General features: G+C 25.3%; 1 protein-coding gene across 2 annotated transcripts in view; it reads right to left on the reverse strand.

The window, feature by feature from the left end:
* Positions 1-21,494, reverse strand: part of LOC145837257 (E3 ubiquitin-protein ligase RNF123-like) — a 32,391-nt gene extending 10,897 nt beyond the window's left edge. The window contains exons 1-18 of one of the 2 annotated variants that reach the window (XM_082945054.1): positions 21,412-21,494; positions 20,654-20,741; positions 19,291-19,427; positions 18,871-18,981; positions 18,152-18,292; positions 13,387-13,562; positions 12,771-12,838; positions 11,929-12,085; positions 11,525-11,605; positions 11,261-11,338; positions 10,085-10,216; positions 9,083-9,343; positions 8,279-8,324; positions 7,816-7,874; positions 6,139-6,207; positions 5,717-5,843; positions 5,302-5,403; positions 2,847-3,002 (exon numbers count right to left, since the gene is read on the reverse strand). In XM_082945054.1, coding sequence (XP_082801180.1) covers positions 2,847-3,002; positions 5,302-5,403; positions 5,717-5,843; positions 6,139-6,207; positions 7,816-7,874; positions 8,279-8,324; positions 9,083-9,343; positions 10,085-10,216; positions 11,261-11,338; positions 11,525-11,605; positions 11,929-12,085; positions 12,771-12,838; positions 13,387-13,562; positions 18,152-18,292; positions 18,871-18,981; positions 19,291-19,427; positions 20,654-20,741; positions 21,412-21,430 — 2,008 coding nt within the window. In that variant the 5' untranslated portion in view covers positions 21,431-21,494. The remainder of the gene's footprint in view (positions 1-2,846; positions 3,003-5,301; positions 5,404-5,716; positions 5,844-6,138; positions 6,208-7,815; positions 7,875-8,278; positions 8,325-9,082; positions 9,344-10,084; positions 10,217-11,260; positions 11,339-11,524; positions 11,606-11,928; positions 12,086-12,770; positions 12,839-13,386; positions 13,563-18,151; positions 18,293-18,870; positions 18,982-19,290; positions 19,428-20,653; positions 20,742-21,411) is intronic. The other variant, XM_082945055.1, reaches the window with a different exon arrangement.
* Positions 21,495-21,756: the final 262 nt, after the last annotated feature.

Genomic DNA, 21,756 nt, shown 5'->3' on the forward strand with positions numbered 1-21,756 from the left:
TTAAATTAACTAAATAAAAAGAAAATGGATTGTAAAACATTTAAAACCCAATTCGTTTGATTTTAAAATGTTTTGAGAGAAACTTAATATTTGTTTTAAGAGTATAATGAAAAATAGCCTTTAACTAAAACACAGGTATTGATTTAATTGATTATATAAAAAGTAGTACATGCTTAATTTCTATTGATAAACAATATTGTTTAAATTACTAAACACGGAAAGAGCTGATTGATAACAAAAATAATGCAAGTTTATTACTGGTTTATTTTTTACTTGGTATTGGTAGGTTAAACCAAACCAGGTAACAAACTAAACGGTTTTTGCAATCTGAATGTTTTTAATAAACGAAGTGAAAAATTAAAGCCAAGACATAAAAGCTTTAAAGTCAAACTAGACCTGATCTTAGGTTAAAAACCATTGTCAATATATACCTTAAAAAAACTATGTTAAAATATTTCAAAGTATGACATATAAGTATAGCAAAAAAGAAAAAAAAAACTGAAGTTTTGTTAAATCTGAAACAAAAACTATTACAACTTTGTTGCAACAGTTTTTTAAAAAACACAACAAATACCAAATGTAAAATTAGAAGTACGTGGTTCTATGCATAAAAATAAGAAAACATAGTTCTGTTAATCGGATTTAAAAATTTATATAATTTAATTTTAATTTTTTTATTATAATAATTGTTCGTAACAAGCATTCAACAATGTCTTGGAAACTTTTACTCCGAACTTTCAAAATAACACTTTTATATGTTGTTGCTTTTTTTGATTAATTGTACAAAAAATTATTTTAAATTATTATCAACTATGCTCAATTATAATATTTAACAGTACCTTACATTGAAGGTTTCAGAAAAATTTAGCAGAAGTATAACAAAAACGTTTGAGACAAATAGCATTGATATTAAAGTAGCCTTCAGAATAACAAAAGTTAGAAGCTTTCTCTCATTTAGAGTGTACAAATACATTAACAAAATTTACAGAAGTTGTTAGCCTTGTTTATAGGTTTCAATGTCTAGGTGACCTGGATACCCAACATATTTAAGTAACGGAGCAACAACTGTTTTCAGAATTAAAAACACACTAGGCCCACAAGTATTGCAGTATTTTCTCATACTGAACAATGTACATTTTTTCAAAATTACGATAATATTTCTAACTGTTTTGATGTAACTAAATTTTGTAAAAAACGAAGTAGTTTATAAGCAGCTGAGGAAGTTATGATTAAAAAATTCGAACCAAAACTTAATTATCAACTGGGTCCCGGTAAATGATCTAGAACTACACTTAACATTTTTAAATAGACTATTGTTTTTAGTTTTTATTATTAATTTAATTAATTTTCTATTGATTGTTTCTTTATTTTACTCGTATTTTGCTTGCTTAATTAGTGAGTATTTATTTTGTTTTGAAAAAATAAATTAGTTAAACTTTGAAAGCATAGCACAACAATTTGTTATGAAAAAAGCGTTCTTATTTGCAATTAAACCGTATTTAAATCAAAGAATGTTTTTCCTAACACAATGCTAAATTAAAAGCTTATTTAGTTTGTTCAAAACGATGAATGTTAACAAGTATGAATCGTTAACTCGGCTCAAATATGGCCGTACAAATTAATTGTCTAGAAGTGTATAAAATAGATACAAACCTGCCACTAAATTGTAATTAATAACAACTATAGTTGAAACGATCAGCTTGGGAGTTTTTAAATATGACGTCACAAAGAGTTTTTAATGCATTGCGCTTTTATGTACTGTTTAATGCTTGTTTTTAACAAAGGTAAGAAAATGTAAAAAAAATGTTTAAATTCTTTAGAATAACATCTATAATGTAGTTCCACATAGCTTTTTGTAACTGTTGTACTTAGAAAAAATTTCTAAAAATAATTAAAGTTAGTCTAATTAAATTCATTCATTGTGTATTGTATAAATTCTAAAACATCTAAATAAGTAGATCAACAGCAAAAATTAATTTAAATTTAAAAAGTAATATTATATGGAAACTTTTAGTGAGTTTTTACTTTTAAACTAAGCATAAATAAAATGTTTGAAAAAAAGATTAGCTTCAATGTTCTTGAACTTGTTTTTTTTTCTAATTTATAGTGAAAGATAATTAGCTACAAATCTGTAATAAAAAACAATGACGCATAAATTTTTTAAATAAAAAACTTGCCAGTTATTCATTTTTTACAACTTTAACGAAACGTTTAAAACGAAACTAAATACTAATTTGAAATAAAAAACTACCTCAAATATTACGATTTCTTTCTAGAGTTCTTTATCAAACTTTTAACAACTTTGAGAGAGCAGTGAAACCCTAGTACTAAAACTATACAAGGAAATTTAAGAAAGTTATTTAGGCTAAAATTACTATTATTATTTTTTTTCTTTTTTATAAAGTTATAAACAGAAATTAACAAGTATTTTGCAAAAAACATTGCTTTATATTAAATGAGCGTAATTAACTATTTATGAGCTACTTCTACTTAAAACATACATGATATATATAGTTCTGCTTCGACCGTTAAACAAAACAGCTGAAAAGGAAAACTTCACAACACTTATACAACTTAGAGTTGAGTTCATTTCAAAATATGACACACAATAAATATTTAAAAGCTAGTTAAGTTCTACTAAACAATGAAAAATTGTTTTAAATAAATAATTTAAGAAATTATCCATAACAAGTATATATAACAAATATAAAAAATCTAAGAATTAAAAAAACCAAACAATTTAAACATCAAACTAAATGAATAAGAACCAATTTGTAATTTAGAAAACTAATTAATCAAATTGAGAATACCAAGCAGTCAGCCAAAAACATATATTTATCACCAACCTGGTTGGTTTCCGAGTATTGACGAAGATCCGCTGACGTCAGGTTCATCGATCAACCTGCTCAGTTCCTGGCTCTCCCACCCCGATTCTTCTTCACTCGCGGGTAATCCCCCCGTTGTTCGCCTACCAACGATCACGCCTTCGCGCGCCAACAAGTCTAAATTACGTAAGTTGTAATGTTTGAAACTTGCAGATACTTTTATGCATCAGTTGTACAAAAAATAGTTGAACATTTTGAGATAGGAAATATTAGTTTTAAATGTCTGAATGAATTACATAAGTTATAAAAGATAGAAAATTTAAAGTATATTCTAAGCCTTAGTTGAAATATAACTTAACTACATGAAAACGACTTTGTTGTAGACCAGGGTTTCCCGAACTTTTTTTCAAATGGCCCCCTTTAAAGAAATTATAAAAGCTATGGCCCCCTTGTACCAAGATTAGTCAAAAACTACCACAAAAACACCTAAGAACTTTTTTTTTAATCTTTAGAACATCTAGTGTAAGTTTCAAATTATTACCTCATAGCCCTCCCTGTGGCCCCTTTACTGCTCATAGCCCTCATTTTGGGAAACCCTGTTGTAGACAATCAGTAATTTAAAAACAAGCTGATGCTATTAATATTAGTTGTTAGTCATATACTCAGGGTTGCCACTGGTTTTCAGCAAATTTCCTCCATATTTTCAAACTTTCTTCCAGGTTTTTAAAAGTACACGTTTTTGGGTCTTTTTTTAGTTTAATAATATAAAAACAAAAAGATATAGTAAAGCTACTTTAAATTGATTTTTATTATAAAAATTATTGATGATGAAATTTTTTTTTACCTATATGATAGATTTATTATGTCAAATCAAAATTCTACTACTTAACATGTATAAATTGTTTGAAACTCCAGGTTTTTTTTTCTTTCTCAAATTCCAGGCTTTTTAGTTTAAATTGTCAAATTCCAGATTTTCCCAGGATTCAAGGTTTTGTGGCAACCCTGTACTGTATAGAAATAAATTCACAAAACTACTTACACAAAACAGAATTTCTTAAGGTTTAAGAAAAAAATCCAGGATTTTAGAATTTCTTGCAAGTTTTATAAAGTACAAGTTTTTTTGTCTATTTTCAGTACAAAATTAGATTTAAGGTAAAAAACTGTCTTAAAAAGTATAAAAATATTAAAAAAAAACTGTAATGCTACTAAAAAAAAGTTTAAAAATAAATAAATTTAAAATATACACAGAAGTTCTTTTTTGGATATGATGATAGGTTTTTCATATCTATACACAATTCCATTATTTTACATGTAAAAATTGTTTAAATTTCCAAGTTTTTCCAGGATTCTTATTTTTATTACAACCATGATATATTTAAATTAATTTCGATGTAATTTGATTAAAAACTGAATGTTTGACTTTAAAACAATGTTAAACATATCAAGAAAAACTTGTTTTCTGAGAATTTATTATTTTAATAAGATACGAGAAGTGCAATTGCAAAAAAAAAACATATATTAATTATTTTCAGACTAATTCTGAAAACTACAGTTATTATAAATTTGTGGTTTAATGTTGTCGAGTTTCAAATTCAACGCATATATACTTCTAACAAAGTGTATTTAGTTACAAGCATGTTTAAGTTTTTAATTTCTTAATTAGTTTAGTATACATTTTAAACTCGAAAATTAATTAACAATAATGTGTTGTAGACAAGTTTGGTAAACTCGATCACTAAGTTATCCTAGCCATTTACTTTAGGTAATCTACTAAAGTTTTATTATCAGTGACTCAAAGTCAAACTTTTTTAAGAAAGATTGTATTCAAAAAAACTTTAAAATAAGCTTATATAACTTTGCTCAATTTAAAAAATTTAAAGAGTTTCAGATAAACAATGCGAAAATTTTAGGCTTATTCCTAAATAAGAGTTTGGCAGTGGTTTTACTACCAGTAATTGCAAGAAAGACTGTATTAGTATTAGGATAATTATTTTATAAATTAAGAAAAAGTATGTTACTTTAATATATAACAAAACGTTAAAATTAATTTATTACGAAAGTTCACATGTTTGTTTCCGTATGTTGAAATCTTTTAAACAAGATATGCACAAAGTATTACTTAGTTTAATTAATAAGTCTTGTGTATTTAAACATTCGTCTAAACTGAATGGCTCCTTTTTGTTGCAATCTTTTTCTACATCATTAACAATTGTATTTGCACGTGAGAGTTAAAAACAGAAGTATTTTTTTTTAAGACTAAAAGCTTTTTAAGAGCGCATTTTAAACTATAGCTTACTGAAATTGTCGAAAAATATATATTTCATGTTTGGTTTGCAATACTTTAAAACATCCATAACAATAGCTTTTAATAGTTAATAAAAATATCAAATTCCTTTTATCTTTTTACATTTAATTTTTTTTAAACAACTGAAGAATAAAGTTTTATTCAAAGAATATAGTAAAAACAGCTCTGTACCTTTATGTTCGTTAAATAAATAAGACTTGAGTCCGCCTATTCTTTGAAGCTCGAAGTAATCCACTGTGTCCATGTAAAAGAACTCAGTCGGTATGTACGCTTCTGTTGATTTAAAAACATATGTTACAAATACTCTTAACCTACAGTAGTGGAACAACATAAAAGTATCTTTAATAAAACATCGACACTTACAGAATCGACACTTACAGAAAAGAAAAATCTAATTGAAAACGCCCTTATAATCAAAAAAAAGCTGACTATTATATAGAAATAATTAAAATATAATTTGAGATTTTAACTACTTTTTACACATCTTTTAAAAACCTAGGCTAAAGATACTATTTTAAAATATTTACCAAAACGGCTTTTGCAACAAATGATTTAGTTTGCGGCACATAGTAATATGCTTACTAACCTTCTAGAGAAACGTAGTTGGGGTTAGAAGATTTGAACTTAACCCATGTAATTTTAATAACTTCTATGAGACACTGCATAAATGAATGCAACACTAAAGGAGTGCACATTAATGGGTGTTCATTACTCTGTATGATAAATTAAAAAATTAAAAAAATTAATTGCATTATGATATCTTATGAAGGTTTGTAATAAATATTTTAAAGTAAAGTGTTAAAACTGTTAAATCAAATTTACTATATTTTATTAATTTATTATTTTGATGTTTGTGAGTTTTAATTTCTCAACTATCGGAAACATTTGCATCACATTTAAAACCAACTTTGTGCTAAGTAGTTTATAAAAAATTACTATCATAAAATGTTATTAATTTGAATCTAATAATAAATAATTTACAATAACACAAAATTATATAAAACTGACTCTTGACGGGCTGATATGTTTCAGGTAGTTGCGAAAATATTTCACAAAGGTTCCGCTTACCAATGTCCGCTGTTAAAAAATTTAAAATTAGCATAAAAACTGAAAAATATACAATAAATTAAAAAAATATTATTTATTAGATGTTAAGTAAATTTTGAAGGTATAATTGAAAAACAAAATGAAAATTGTGACTATATAAATCATATATATAGTTTGAAGTTTACATGTAGTTTAGTAAATATTTATCATATATTTACTGAACTACATGTAAACTTCAAAGTATTAAAAACAAAATATTGGAAATGCATTACTTTTAAACTGTTTTGTCTATGATTCGCAATCTTTTATGACAAAAATATTTTTTAAAACTAATTTCCATTTATTTGCAGATTAGAACTACTTAAGGCTTTTAAATTAATTAATTGTCAAAAAACATAATTTGCAATTCATTTTTTCTGAAGAGTTCTAGAAGAAAATGAGAGTAAATTTTGTGGTTAAAACTTAAAACACATTTAAATTAAATTAAAAAATAAATTTACGGTTCGTTCAACTCCTTCAAAATATATTTTAACTTGTTTTTTCGTTAAAAAAATATAAACTCCTTTTTATAATACTTTATATACAGCGGTAAAATCTTGTAAACTACAGTCGATAGAAAAATCAAAACGGTTTCAGCACAATGTGGATTATAAAGTTTGTGCTATATTTGTAACGTAGGTTTTAGAAAATGTGTGTCAAAATGCAAGTAAAATTTTACAATCTAAAAAAGGTGACATCGTTCGAATCTGCTAAAGCATATAACGATATTACTTTTGAAACAAGTGTTTAAAATGAAGTTATTTGTTTCAATATGCTTTCAGCAGCGGTTGTCAAACTTGTAAAAAAAATATTGGTTAAAACAAATTGTACAGTAATCTTCCTTTATTTACCTACAATAAAGGAAGATTACTGTACAATTTGTTTTTATTTATATTCGAATGAAGTTACTTCACTAGGATCTTTTGTTAGCAAACGATTAAACCTATATTTTGAACAGTTATTAGTTAAAACGTTATTTTTTAATTTTTTGAAACAATGTCCTTTTGTTTAACTAAATTTAAGTAAGTCAATCGTAAATTATTAATTACAATAATATCGAGTCTGTTTTACTGTTTTATAAAGACAATTTTTCAAACACATAAAAACAACCAAAAAAAAAATTTACATCTCCTCAAAGAAACAGATTAAAACTGTTAAATTGATTAAATTTTGTTAAATTTAATTGCCTCCTGTTTTAGTTGTGCTTTTTTAGAAGTGATTCAAATAAAACTTTAGGCGAGAATTTGGTTTTAAGGTTGCACAAGTTTCTAGAACATTTTTTTGCAGTTAATGGTGAATTGTGCGCATTTAAGTAATAGGTAAAAAAAGTAAACTTTATAGTTCGTTGAATGTTATTAAAACTGTTAAACGGGCAGACTGAAAAAATATCGTAGTTTTTGATTATATAGCATCTTTTACATAAAAAACAAGTAGACTATAAAGTTTGATAAATGACTGAATGAATATTTGTTATTATTAAAAAAGCTGTTTAAAGTAGTCTTAAAAATCACGTTAACATTTTGTAAAACAAAGTAACTTAACATAAAAAAAACATTTTTATATTTTTAAATTACACTAGTAAAAATAACTAATTATTACCTCACGCTTGAAATCGACCACAAGTAATTGTAATATTTTTTGTTGGAGAGATTTTATATCTAAAATTTTTTATTTGTTCAATACTGTAAAAACATTAGTATTATTTTTTACAAAAACTTAAAAGGTCTAATAAAACTCTAATATTTTACAAATTTATTATTCATGCGTTTAGTTTGTGGAATATTCCTTATACATAAAATATTGCAAATTAATTTGAAATAAGAATTACAAAATAATCCAAACTCGACATAATTGAAAAATATACGATTATTTAAAAAAAGATTGCATTTAAAAACTCAGTTAAATGCAAAACAAACATATTTAAGATCATTAATATTTTAAAGAAAAACCTTTTAAAAGAAACTGCAACTTAACAAAATATATTCAATAGCTCATATAACAAAAATCTTTTAAGTTAAAAAATAAATAAAATTGATGTAAACAAGAAAATTTGACTACTCACATTTGATACTGTCATGGATTTTCTGGCTTAATGAACGTTGCTTGAGCTGAAATTAAAAATGTTATTCCTAAAACCGATTGAAACAGAAGATTAAGAAGAAATTAATTATAATCACAAAAAAAATCTCAGTTTTTTTTACTATCACGTAGATACAGGGTTGCCACTCGTTTTTTCCAAATTTCTTCCAGGTTTTTAAAAGTACACATTTTTGGGTCTATTAGTTTTTTGGGCTAATTTTCTATATAAAAAACTGTGTAAAATAGTATAAAAACATTTAAAAGATACTGTAAAGTTACTTTAAATATGTTTATTTATAAAAAATTTTTTGATGATGACAGGAAGATCTTATTTAATAATAGATTTTTTGTGTCAAATCGAAATTTACTACAGAAAATGTTAAAATTATTAAAAATTCAAGGTTTTTCCTGATTTTTTGATCAAAATTCCAGGTTTTTCCAGGTTATTTTGCCTAAATTGTCGAATTCCAGGTTTTTCCAGGTAAAGTGGCAACCCTGTAGATATTGAGACTTTGCAGTCCTTAAGCATACCGGTATAAACTAATAAATATAAAAAATTAACGACTTTGTAACTAACTTATGTATGTGTAGTTATTATTTTGATAATTATTTAATAAATGAAAAATACTTTTTATTTCGGAATATAATAAATGTATTAATGGCTTTATTAAGACTAAAATCAAAAATATCGAAAGCTTAAAAACACGCATTTTGTTCAAAACCAATCACACAGCGATGAGAGCTAACGACTGACGACGTATCAAAAATGTTTTGAACAAAAACTAACAAAGTTCTCGTTATCCGGGTCGGTGACAGCGAAGCAGTCGTCGGGCAGGTGCTTGCTGATGTTCTTCACGTGGAAGAGGTTGGGCAGGTCGGGAAACTTCTCGAAGGAGCACGATATGCACGACCGCACCGCCGGGTGGTCCAGCAGCTTGCTGACGAACTGCAGCACTTCCACCTGGCTCCGGATGCTCCTGTTGCACGAGCGGTGCTTCTTCAGCGCGCTCCTGAACACCCTGTTCATCACCTCCTTCGCCGTCACCGGCTGTCATGTTAATAAACAATATTGTAATTTGTTTGGCCTTACAAGTGTAAATTAAAAAAATGTAAAAATTAGCACCCGTTAGTAAACAAATCTATTTGTTTACGACTTACAATGTTTAAATTTAATCACGCAAGTAATGGTAAGAATTTATTTACTTAGTAGCATTTGTATGTGTACTTTTATTTATTTTATCTAAATTTGCCCGTTAGTTGGTAAAAACAGCTATCTAAATAAATCGCTAAACAGCAATCTAACTTTTTTAATAAACACCTTTGCCCAGAAAAATTCAACATATTCAAAATTTTTCAGAAGCTCTATTTACTATATACAGGGTTGCCACTCGTTTAAAAATTTTTTTCTAGGTTTTCCAAATTTCTTCCTGGTTTTTAAAAGTACACATTTTTGGGTCTATCTTTAGTTTTAAGTTCATTTCTATATAAGAAACTGTGTTAAATAGTGCAAAAACTTTAAAAAGATACTGTAAAGTTACTCTAAATATGTTTAAAAAAAAAAAATTTGATGATGACAAAAAATCTTATTTATATGATAGATTTTTTGTGTCAAATTGAAATTTTACTACTGAAAATGTTAAAATTATGAAAAATTCCAGGTTTTTCAAGGTTTTTTCAAAATTTTTCAAATTCCAGGTTTTTCCAGGTTATTTTTGCCTAAATATTCCAATTCAAGGTTATTCCAGGTAAAGTGGCAACCCTGTATATAAACTTTTTTCAAACAACTAACGGATGAACATTCCATGAAGGCGTGAAGGACGGAATGGAGGGAATTATATTTCGCAAATTCGCCGCTCGATTCGTTCGGTGTCAGGCTGAGAAGAAGCGGAAAGAAAAACTTTTCAACATTGTAGTCCACCATCTGTGGTTTTTAAAAGTGTTTTATTAACAATCAAATTTAGTTGATTGTTTTTCAATTAATAAATATATTTATCAATTCCTTTTCCTATAAGAGGTAAAATGTAAGTGCTGCAAAATTTAAAGGTACAAAAAAAATAGACGTTTGATTAAGTAAATTTTGAGTTTCTTAGGCTAAAAACAAAGTAAAAGATAGATTGGTTCATAAATATGGTAGTAAAAATTAAAAAAAAAAACCAAAACACATAAATATATTAAATAATTTATAACTGTGGTTTTAATCAAAATTTTATTTTGTTGCATATGAAAGAAGATAAACTATACTGATAAGTGAAAGTAAATATTTAAATAATAAAATATTACAATTTATTTTATAGCAGGGTTGCCACTCTTTGAGGCAAAAATGCCAGCCTGAGTAAGATCAAGCTAGCCTTAGTCGGCCTGAGTTTATAAGAAAGTCGAAATTAAATATTTTTATGAGCTATGTCGTGGTGAACACTAGATAAATTTATTTAAAAGCGGATGTTGTAAAATGTTTTACGCAGATTGTTTTTGCATGCACTTATTTCTCTTATAATTTTGTAAATAAATTTCACAATTAAAAAAGAAGTATATTTTAGCTTAACCCTACTTTAATTAAAATTATCTATGCCTAAAATTCATAATAAGGATAAGAATAAACTTAAAACATTGTCATTACAACAAATCACGACTCGTTCGAATAAGAAGAAAATGGATACCAGGACAGATACGGCAGGTAACAGCTACAATTAAAAAAAAACTATTATCAAGTCACAATAAATAAAAATTATAACAAAATGACTTAAAAAACAAGATTTAAAAAATATTTAAAGTCACAAAAACTAGTCTGAGACTTACGAAACTAGCCTTTTTTTTTAAGTTCAAAGTAGCCGAAGTTATTCGGAGTAGCCTGAGTGTGTAGCAGCCTTGTTATAACTAGTACATAGTGAAGCTTTTTATCAAATTTATAATATTAGTGCTAAATATCTACTTATTTAATATACACTTTCATTAGTACAAAACAAACCATATGTAAGGAGAGGTTTTGCATTATATTTAGTAAAACTGTACTTCTGTCCATACTATTGATTGTTTTTGAAAAGTTCTGTTGGCAAGTTATAAAAAATATGATATTATTCTTATATCATTAACGAGGCTATTACTTTGCTTGATATTTTATTTTAAACACTTAAAAAGCTTAATTATAACAAACTTGATTACATTATTAATCTTAAATGCTTTTTTTATCTAGTTTAACTATTTATCTAACTTAGATAAAAAGAATACTTACCGGTCTGATATGAGGTAAGCTTATAAAATTTTCCAAAGCATTTGTATAGTACTCTGCTTCACAAAAATTGGTTGGAGGCTTCTGTTAAGTATTATTGAAAAGGTTAACTTGTATAACTGATAAAAATTGCAACAACAATCTAAAGGAAATCTTTAAAAAATTCAAATAGAATTTTATACTTCAGTACGTAAAACGTGAAGTAAAATTAGCTTATTTCTCTTTCAACCATATAAACTATCCTTGCTTACAATCTTAACTTTAAACGCCTAACTTTAAAACCAGTAAATTAAACTGTTGAAGGATAATAGCTTTATATAAACAAAAAAACAAATAAATTAATTAGTAAGTAATAGATAAGTTAACTGCAACTAAAATAATTTTATTAAAAAAAAATAACTACAAACTTGCAAAGGCGAGTATCCTTCTTGGGGGTAGGCGAACGGTAGCGAGCCGAAATTGCAGAAGGCAACTTCCTTGTAAGCGACGGAAAGCGCGGGAAAATAACCCAGGTTCGGGCCGACATCCACGTCTGGAAACGCCACTCCCAAGTCTTTGCCGTTACTGTGGGAAAAATTTGTCGTATTATTTTAAAACAGTTTATTTATTTTTTCAACTTAAACTTATTCTTTTATTAACAATATAAGTTTACTATAGTGTTGCCAAAGGTTTTTTGTAAATATCTTCCAAGTTTTTGGTTTAATATAAACCATTAGTATAAAATTAAACTTAATCTAAAAAAATTGTCTTACGATGTATAACAGCATGGAGAATAAATTGTAAAGCTACTTTAAATGTGTTTTTTAATGAAAAAACTTTAAAAGATACAGAAAAGTTTTTATCTTTATAGCATATTTTTCGTATCTTATCAAAATTTTGTAACTCTAAATATAAAATAGTTAAAAATTCAATATTTTTCCGGGATTTTCAGTAGTTTTTGTTCGAAATTCAAGGTTTTTTTTTCCAAAATGTTTCTATTTCCAAATCTTTCCAGATTTTTTTTTCAAAATTTTTCAATTTACAGTTTTTTTCGCCTAAATTGTTAAATTTAAGGTTTTTCCAGGATTCCAAGCTTTTTGGCAACCCTTTTGTTTGGAAAATAAAATTACTAAAGTTAAGGTAGCTTGAACTTTTTAATATTAAAGCGAAGTTTTAATAAGAAAAAATGCTTCATAAATGAGATGCATAGTATTAAAATTAATAAGTCTTTAAAAAACAAATTTAAACATCTACCAAATAGTTAACTCACAGTAGAAAAGAGCATTCTCCGTTATCCACGTCTAACAGGCAAGTTACAATATCACCGGCTTCCCAAACCTGAGACAAAATTAAATTAATTGCACAGTTGAATTACTAAGTTAAAAAACTGTGGAAATCAAAATCAACTGATTAAAAACTATGTGATCAACGTATGCAATTATTTACTTACATGATAAAAATCAAATATAATAAGTACAGGATGAACATCGGAAAAAGTGCGCATAACTATTTTACATAAACTTTTCCTCATTTGAATTATTTTGAATGACAACATGTCAACTGAATAACAAGCAAAACAACAGATCCTGATTATAGATAATTATTTGGCTATTCTCATCAAATTTCTAAACAAAAAAAAATACATATGAGTTAAAACATAATTGTTCATATTTTTTCCTTCAGCAACTGTGCAACCATAACAAATCGACTAAAACATCTGAACTTTGAATTATTTTGCTACTTTTTCTAACAACAAATTTTATATTATAAAAACACCGAGAAAACAAATAGATCGGTACTTGATATATATTGTTTTTATATATTAAATTTGGATATATTTGGATATATTGCTTTTCATCATAATTTTACAAAAACATGGCACTCACAGATCCGTACTTGTTGCTCTTCCTGCAGTTCCACTTGGCCTCCCGGTACCCGTCGAAAGCGTACGAGTTGGAAGTGTCGCCCACCCCCTCCTCCCTGTTGAACCTGCACTTGTGGGTGCACCAGCCCACCTGCATCAGCCCGCTCGTCCCCAACTGCATCTCGTACTGCCACTTGCCTGTACGGTTGTTTGATTAAAAAAAAATTATATGTATTTTGTTGCACTTTATTTTTACTTTTAGAATAAGTGATTAAAAAGCACCGTATTTTAGACTTAGAACTTATCCATCTACAACTAAAACTATTCCATTTTGTGTGTTCACTTAATTATCTTTTACTCAAATAAATTTTGAATAAGAACTAAATTATAAAACAAACCCTGAAAAGTACAATCTGAAGACATTAAGTTACATTAAGTTGATTATTTTTTTGTGTTTTTGCAAAGGTGTTTTTAAGCTTTGTTTAAAAACATATGAAAATGACATATCTAAAAACAACTTAACGATATATGAAAATATTTTTTCAATAAGTTTTTATAAAAACACCATTAAAAGTTTTTAAAACCCTAAAAACGTACTTTTTTTAATCATAAATGACTTATATTCCATAACTACTAAGTAAGTTCAACATTTTATAATACAAAAATAAGTAAAACATGAGTTGAATCTACCTCAATTTAAAGTATAAGAAACATTTTTTATTTTAAAACCGAACAAAAACAAATAAAAAGAGTCTTTGAAAAGCTACTACATCAAGTCTGATAAATTTCGCTGTAGCAAAAATTTTATTCATCCACTTTGAAAAACAAATTTGATAAAATTGTTGGCTACTAAATATTTTTTGAAATTTTTAAACAACTTTTCCACAGAATTTCAAGATTACAAATTTCAAATTCCATTTTAGCGCAAGTTGTATCCCGTATAAAGATATTCATAAGCAACAAAACTACAGTCTTCAGACAATCTTAGTTTGAGGTATAAAACAGGGTAGCCATAGGTTTTTTAAACTTTTTTCCAGGTTTTCTGAAATTCATCCAGATTTTTGAAATTTAAGTTTTATTGCCCAGTTTTTGTATAAAGTTAAATTAAAGGTTAAAACTGGTAGAAAAATATTAAAAAGATACTTTAACGCTACTTTAAATGTATTTGTAATAAAAAAAAGACTTCTAAATATTACTGAAAAAATATAGTTTATGGAGTGATTTTTCGTATTTCATCTGAACTTTACTATTTATCATGTAAAAATTGTTTAAAATTCTAGGTTTTCAAGTTGTTTTTGGTCAAAGCTGCAGGTTTTTTCAGGTTTTTTTGTCTATATTTTTAAATTCCAGGTTATTCTAAGTATTATGGCAATCCTGATAAAAACAAATAAAGAATAGCTGTGATTATGAAAAATTATAGAGCATGTTGTTAGTTTAAGAAAAAAAGTCTTAAAGTGAAAGCCAGAAATAACTATAAACTAGCACTTTGAAAACAAAAATAATAGATGTTATTTAAGAACAAGTTGTTTCTTTTCTAGTTTAACTTCTAGTTTTATAATAAACAACTTTAAAAAACAATCAGTAGTGCCATTTAACTTTCTATGCTTGTTGTAAAAGTTATCTATTTAATTTTTATTATTTTCTTAAAGTACAGTTTTAAAATCAAAGTAATAAAAAATACTGGTTTAAAAATTATTACTGTTTTATTGAATTAAAACAAAATTTCGTTTATAAGTAGAAATAATCTGTAGTAAACATAAAAGATTAAGTGTAGTAACATTTAAGAGCGATTATAATTGGTTGTGACGTCATACCATAGATTAAATGACGTTTAAAATCACGTTTATAAGCATTTAAATGTGGTGTCATTCAAAAAAATATTGAAATAAACTATTGTATTTATACAATTTTTTTTTAATTTTTGTTTCAGTTGCAAAATTTTTAAGCAAATAAAATGGTAATTATAGACAGAAACTACTTTAAGAGCTTTAACTTGTATCAAAATACATTTAAGTCATATAAGTAGTAAGCTAATTTTTTGTAAAACCAACTTCTAAAAAGAAACATAAAGTAAAGCACAGTACAATCAACTATTTATAGTTATAAAACCGACTTTACATACCAAGAATTCTGTTCGTGAAAATAATTTACGAAACACGGTATGAAGCGTAAATGTGTTTGCACACAAACACTTATACTTTATTCAGACGATACACTAAACCGGAGTTGTTTTAAATTATAAATTCTTAAAAAACTACTTTTTGTACAAATAAAGTTTTATACGAAAATTTAAAAAACAATATCTAATTTTTAAACTACATATTTTTATATATGCAAGCAAAATACTGTAATTTAAGTACTGTCCTCATCAGCTCATTGTTTGCTTGTTAATAATTACTTATATATTAAAAACTAAAAGTAACTTTTTTTTATTGTTTTAGTAAAAAAAGTACCTTAATACTACAGTTACTAAAGTATCGTACATAACTTGATTTGGTAATTGGAAGAAAAAAACATAACTAGTGCTTTTTACTAAATAAACTCAAAATTCATAATATGTAGTTCAACAACTATGCATAAGAAAAAATAATCATTGTCGTTTTATTTTTTGTTATTAACATGGTCAGAAGATTAAAAAAACTGAGATTTTCTAGTTTAAATTTAAACAAAATATTTTTGAAAAATTAATATGTTTGCTTTATATTTATTCAAACAACAACCTCGAACTAGGTGAGTTATTAAAAATACGTGAAGAAATATATTAAAAAAAAACAACTTATAATCACAATAGAAAAAACAATATTGAACAACATTTTATTGAATAAAAGTTTAACATGTTTTTATAATTATTTTTCAAGTCTTTTAAATTTTAAGTAAAAAATGCTTAACACATCTATTAGCAACAGCTTAGATGTAAAATAATTCATCATAAATAAAACAAGCTTTAAGCATCATAAAAAACAAATGTAAACAATTACTCGGCTGTTTCTGCAAAGCAAAAATTTTCATATAAAGTAGTGACTAAGGTTTACTGATAAACAAAGTTAACAAGCAAAATAATATTTCTTTCATAAAAATCTTTGTAATTTCACAATTGAAAAAAACAGAGATAAATTAAATAAGTAAAATCTATTTCCATAAAAAAACGACGTCTTTCATCTAATAGTCAGTTGGCGAAATAATTTAAACCAAAAAAGTTAAACATTTAATAACCTATGTTTTATGTTAAACTTTCGTTGGTTATCAAACACTTAACGATAAAAAACTTAGAAAATTATACTTAAAAATAAAAATGGGTTTATATGTTTATGAAGGGATATCAAATTTAATACAAGTAAGCAAAATATAATTTTTATTAATGTTTATTTTACTTGCTTTTCTTAGAATTCAAATTATCTGAAAGAAAATACTTCAAAAAGCATAGAAATAAAAAAATCAAACTTAAAAACTAAATAAAAATCTAAAATGGTGTTTAACTGTTGATCAGTAAATTGATTAAAATTTTTAATTCTTTTAACAATTGAAAAATTACTCAATATCAAACTAAAACTAACATGAGCAGGTGATTTATGTTAAAAAAAAGCCTTGCTTTGAATTAAAAAAATTGAATTGAATCATCAAAAGAATAAAAAATTTATTTAAGTAAGTAACAAAATATATCATAAATGGTATAAAAACACCTTTCTAGTGTATAAGTGTAAGAATATTTTAGTTTTAAGTGTCTCAAATCATCCCTTGGTTGTGTGATGTTTTTCGTGATTTTTTTGTCTTTATCGATCGTTTTAAATAAAAAAGTTTTTTTTATCTAACAAAAAAATCTACAAATTTATTAGAATTCGTTATATTGCCTAAAGTACTTTCAAAATCTTCTTCAGTAGGCAATTAGAACTGATTAATTCAAAATTTTCTTGCATATAAAAGTTTAAAAAAGGATATTATTACGTAACTATAAATCAAGTTTTAAGGTAAACTTAAAAGTTTTAAGTGTATAAGTGTTTAGTTAGATGAATCACGATATATATTGTGCATTATATAAAGTTTGAACAAATTTGGTGTTTGTTTAAATGCTTTTTTTTTAAGTTTTGTACTTTACTATACCTTTAACTTTACTTGTGTATCTGATGTTTCTTTTTTAATAATTAAGTATAATTTTTTTTGTAGCTTGAATTCACTAAAGCTTAATACAACTTCAGCAAATTAGAATAAATTTTAAAATCTCTGAAGATTCTCTACCTAATTAAGACGCTCTTTATATAGAACTTTGTTTGATAATGATTAACAAATATCAAATACAATGTATAAGGTTTTCGTTTATACTTTTCACAACAAAACTAACTTTACAGACACAAAATTATCACGAAAATTTGTGTGCATGGAACTTTATGTAAACAAACATATTTTTAATCAATTATAACGAACTTGTTTTAAATCAATATAGTAAACTGATTAATCATGGACAAAATATTAGTAGTAAAAAATATAAAATACAATAATAAAATCACGAATTATTAGGTTTGAAATAGTTGTTTCAAAATAAGTACAAATAAAATTAAATAACTAAAAATTTAAGCAAGATAAAGCAATACTATTTTAAATTAATAATTTTTCACGATTAATATTTAAATATTAGGTAATTTTAAAAGTAAAACCAATAAAAGCTTTAAACGGTAAGCTGAAACAATATGGAATTAACGGGCTTACACTTTTAGTGAAAAAATTTAACTAAATTTAGCAACTTTCAAAATTCCTAAATCATTTAAACTACAAATTTTCTACTCAACACTTACCTTTAAAAACGCAGTGGCTGGCTTTTGCAGACTGAAAGCTTGAAGTTCCAATCAATCCCAGCTTGTTGCCGGGAACGAAATCCAAGCTGTTCTTTTGAAACCCGACCACGTCACTCGTGCCTAGAATGCCCCGCTCCTTTCCTGTAAACACATTTAATTATACTCATTATATGAGGGCAATTTCTTTATTTTTAAAAATGGTTACATAAAATTTACAACTTGGTAGCTAAAATTAAAAAAGAAAAATTCAAGTTTACTAATGCTTAAGTATGATTATGCAACTTGATTAAAATTAATTTGTTAACTTATTTCGACTTCACTTTTGGCAACCCTGTAAAAAGTTTTTTAAATCATATCTGTTCATTTTTAAAAACATCAAATAATTTGGGCTATAATTGTTTGAAAAAAGTATCTATTTAGTATAAGCCTTATAAGTTTAAATTAGTGTTTTTAAATTATAACATTGTTTCGCATAAATCTTGTTAGCTATAACAAACTATATTTCACTTTTTTTTTTAAATTCTGTATATCAAAATGTGAACAATGAAAATCAAGTTACAAATAACGTTAAAACTTGAAAATTGTTAATAAACTGTGGTTACTACAAAAATGCAAAGCCACTTAAATAAAAAAATCAAAGATGATGGTATTGACTTTTTTTTCCAAAATCTAGTAAATTTATATTATAATATTAGTTATTTTGTATAGTTTTAACAAACCTTCTTGCAAAATGCATTTTGATTGAGACAATGATCTAGATTTTTTGTCGCTGAAAAACGATTTGACTCCAGACTTGGTTAGAAAAGGAGATGATGTAGTTGACTTTTGAACTGTGAAAAATAATTGATAGAAATTACATAAAAACTAATTAATTTAATTAGGAATCAATGTTATCAATTACCAACATTAAAGTATTAATTATACAAACTTAACACTTATAAAAAAATGTATAAAAGTATTAATATTTAGATACACAAATAACTCATTTTTAAACGAAAATCAAGTTTAAAAAATATATACTAAATAAAGAAAACACTTAACTACAAAAGTATAGCCATATGATACTTATGCTGCAGAGTAAAAAAAAGTGAAACTACAATACTTTTGCATATTAAAAATATATAAAAAACAACACATACTAGTAAACGTGGACGATGATGAGCTTATGCCATCACCTTGTGCTTTATTGTCGTTTGTAGTGAATTTATTCTCTTTTCTTTTAGAGCTTATTCTCTCAGATATGTGATTTTCTAAATTATCAAACCCCAACACCATACTGTGTAAAAAATATGTACTTATAAGTTTTACATGATAGTATTTTATCAATAAAGAAAATATGAAAAAAAAAACTTAATAACATAAAAAGTTGAAACGCATGATATTAAACTGTATAAGATTGAATAAGTTGTAATAATATGTAACTATGATATCATTATGATAGTGAAATTGATCTGACAAAACTTCAAATTACTTAATATGTGAGTAAAAGTCATTAATTATAAAACAGTGAAAACAAAACTTTTTAACACTGAATAATTAAAATACAACTTTGAAAAACCATATTTGCTGCTGAAAATTAGTGCCTCTAGTTTAAAGCAACTTGTGTCTTTTGAGTTCATCACTCAAATTTATATTTTTAATATCTTACACATATCAACAGACAAAAATATTAATTAAGTTTTTCTTTCTACAAGGCGGACATATTGTGACAATTGAATGCTAATACAAAAACAGAATTAAGAATAACACTTAAATGCTAACATATTAACTAGTTAAAAACCAAGATCATATCTTAAACTAGTCTGACTCTATATTTTTCCTTTATAAGCTAAATGTGAATTACAAAAAAAAGAAACAAAATAGTCTAGGTAGTGACATTAATAATGAAAAATTTCTAATATAAAATTGTTTATGGGATGGTACCTAGTAAGACAATTTTTGTAAAACCATAAAATGCAACTAAAACTTAAAACAGACAATATAACAGATATAGTGAGCACAATTTACTACATACAGATTTACAAAGTTTTCTACCAAAACTTGCAATAAAAAACTAATTTAACTTTACTTATGATTTAGAAAAGTTGACAAAACTGATTTTAACTCTATAACTTTTTGTTTGTAATTGTTTGAAACATTTTACAGTCAAGTACATTGAATTTTATTTACATAGTCATCTAAAACAAAATCTTTTTTTACTTTATAGTATATAAAAAATAAAGCTAGATAGATAATTTCAAAAAAACTAATTAAAACCTCTAAAAGCAAAAGTAATTTTAAATTTAATGAAATTGATTACAAATTAACAAGATAAACATTGATTATATATAAGCTAGAGCTTTTAGAAAAAATTAAGCAAATTTTTTTAAATTTTTAACAAGAAAAATTATTCAAAATTAAGTAATATTTAACAAAAAATTTATGCGAAATTATCATAAACGTATAGTTTCCTACATTTAAAGTTGAAATCTATGTTCTTAAATTGGTTAGTAAAATACTAACTATGGATGAGGAGACTTTCCATAACAATGTGTAAGAAAACTGTGAAGTTGTGATGTAGAATTCTCTTTCACATGAAAACCTGAAAATTCTGTTAAAGTTTAATTAGTATAATTTAAAGACTTTAAGTAATTCTAAAAGTTGTTATGTTTATTAAAAAAAAAATTAAGATATTCCTCACAATTAAAACCAAAATTCCCTGTTATTATTATAATATTACCAACAATAGAAACATTGAAAAGGGATACTATATTCAATTTCTTATTAAAAGCATACAAGTAAAGATTAATAAATAAAAGAAAACATAAGTGACAAAATCCTAATTTTGAAATTAAAATAAATTAACAAGGAAAGAAAATACATTTTAAAACAAAAATAGTATTTTTTTTTACTTTTTAGGAACAACTAGTTTAGTTAATTCAAAGATCTTATTTTACAATTCATTGGTGCTACCAACCAAATAAATTTTTAAGTTCAAATTTTGAGTCTTACTATATCACTATTTTTTCTAGTTTTGTTCACACAAAGACAAGAACAGTTAATGAATACATTTTAAGATTTAAGAAAGTTCAAAATCTAAAGATAAGCATTAAAATTAATTTACAATGTATTTTGCCTCTATAGTTAGCATACAAAAGCTGAAAAGATTAAGAAGTCATTTTTGCTGTTTTGTTTTGATAACTTAAAAAAAAATGTCTGTCTGATTTTAGTTATTACCTTTAAAAAAATGTAAAATAAGAAGAAATATAAATGTTACTCACTTTCAAAATCTGTGCTCATTTTCTTTTAGTTTAGTAGTGGAGATTTTTGTTTAAATTAATTTATTAATATTAAACAAATTCTTTAGTAAAAAATGCTTTACAGATTAAGGTTTTAAAAATAAATTGTAACACATAAGGGAATTTAAAAGTTAAATTTTATCTTCAATTAAATTAGAGCTAAAGCTTTGTTTTGTATTTAGTTAATGCAGTTGTTTTTATCTAAGTAAGTTTTATCAGATTAAAAAAAACTTAACGACTTGAAATTTAAAGCAAACAAAGTCAAAAATACTATACAAACACAAAAACAAATACTATGACTTAGTTTTTTTTAAAAACTGATATTTT

Source organism: Thalia democratica, chromosome 5 (genome assembly GCF_965202585.1).
Source record: "Thalia democratica chromosome 5, ktThaDemo2.hap1.1, whole genome shotgun sequence".
NCBI classification, from domain to species: Eukaryota; Metazoa; Chordata; class Thaliacea; order Salpida; family Salpidae; genus Thalia; species Thalia democratica.